The sequence below is a fragment of the Coturnix japonica genome, unplaced genomic scaffold (genome assembly GCF_001577835.2).
Source record: "Coturnix japonica isolate 7356 unplaced genomic scaffold, Coturnix japonica 2.1 chrUnrandom662, whole genome shotgun sequence".
NCBI lineage: Eukaryota > Metazoa > Chordata > Aves > Galliformes > Phasianidae > Coturnix > Coturnix japonica.
The window spans coordinates 17,104-17,652 of record NW_015440028.1 but is presented as its reverse complement, the minus strand read 5'-3'; the positions used below and the strand labels follow the sequence as shown (position 1 = coordinate 17,652).

General features: G+C 47.9%; 1 protein-coding gene across 4 annotated transcripts in view; it reads left to right on the top strand.

The window, feature by feature from the left end:
• The window catches only part of LOC107307542 (arachidonate 15-lipoxygenase B-like), a 25,636-nt gene that overhangs the window by 8,469 nt on the left and 16,618 nt on the right, over window positions 1-549 (top strand). For all 4 annotated transcript variants that reach the window (XM_015851055.2, XM_015851051.2, XM_015851052.2 and 1 more), the window contains exon 2: window positions 365-510. In XM_015851055.2, coding sequence (XP_015706541.1) covers window positions 480-510 — 31 coding nt within the window. In that variant the 5' untranslated portion in view covers window positions 365-479. The remainder of the gene's footprint in view (window positions 1-364; window positions 511-549) is intronic.

Here is a 549-nt window from a genome sequence, read left to right as displayed (position 1 = left end):
ATTGACCCCATTGATCCTATTGACCCTATAATGGACCTCCATTGACTCCCATTGACCCCACTGACCCTATATTGCTCCCCATTGACCCCATTGATCCTATTGACCCTATATTGACCCCATTGATCCTATTGACCCTATATTGACCCCATTGATCCTATTGACCCTATATTGCCCCCCATTGACCCCATTGATCCTATTGACCCTATATTGCCCCCCATTGACCCCATTGATCCTATTGACCCTATATTGCCCCCCATTGATCCTATTGACCCTATATTGACCCCATTGATCCTATTGACCCTATATTGACCCCATTGATCCTATTGACCCTATATTGACCCCATTGATCCTATTGACCCTATAGGGTTCCGGTACCGTCTACGTGTGACTACGGGGTCGGATTGGGGTGCGGGGACGATGGCGGCCATAACGGTGACATTGATCGGGACCGAGGGTCAGAGCGAACCCTATAACCTTATATGGCCGATGTACCACCTCAAAGCGGGATCGGTAATGGGATTTATATGGGATTTATGGGATTTATGGGAT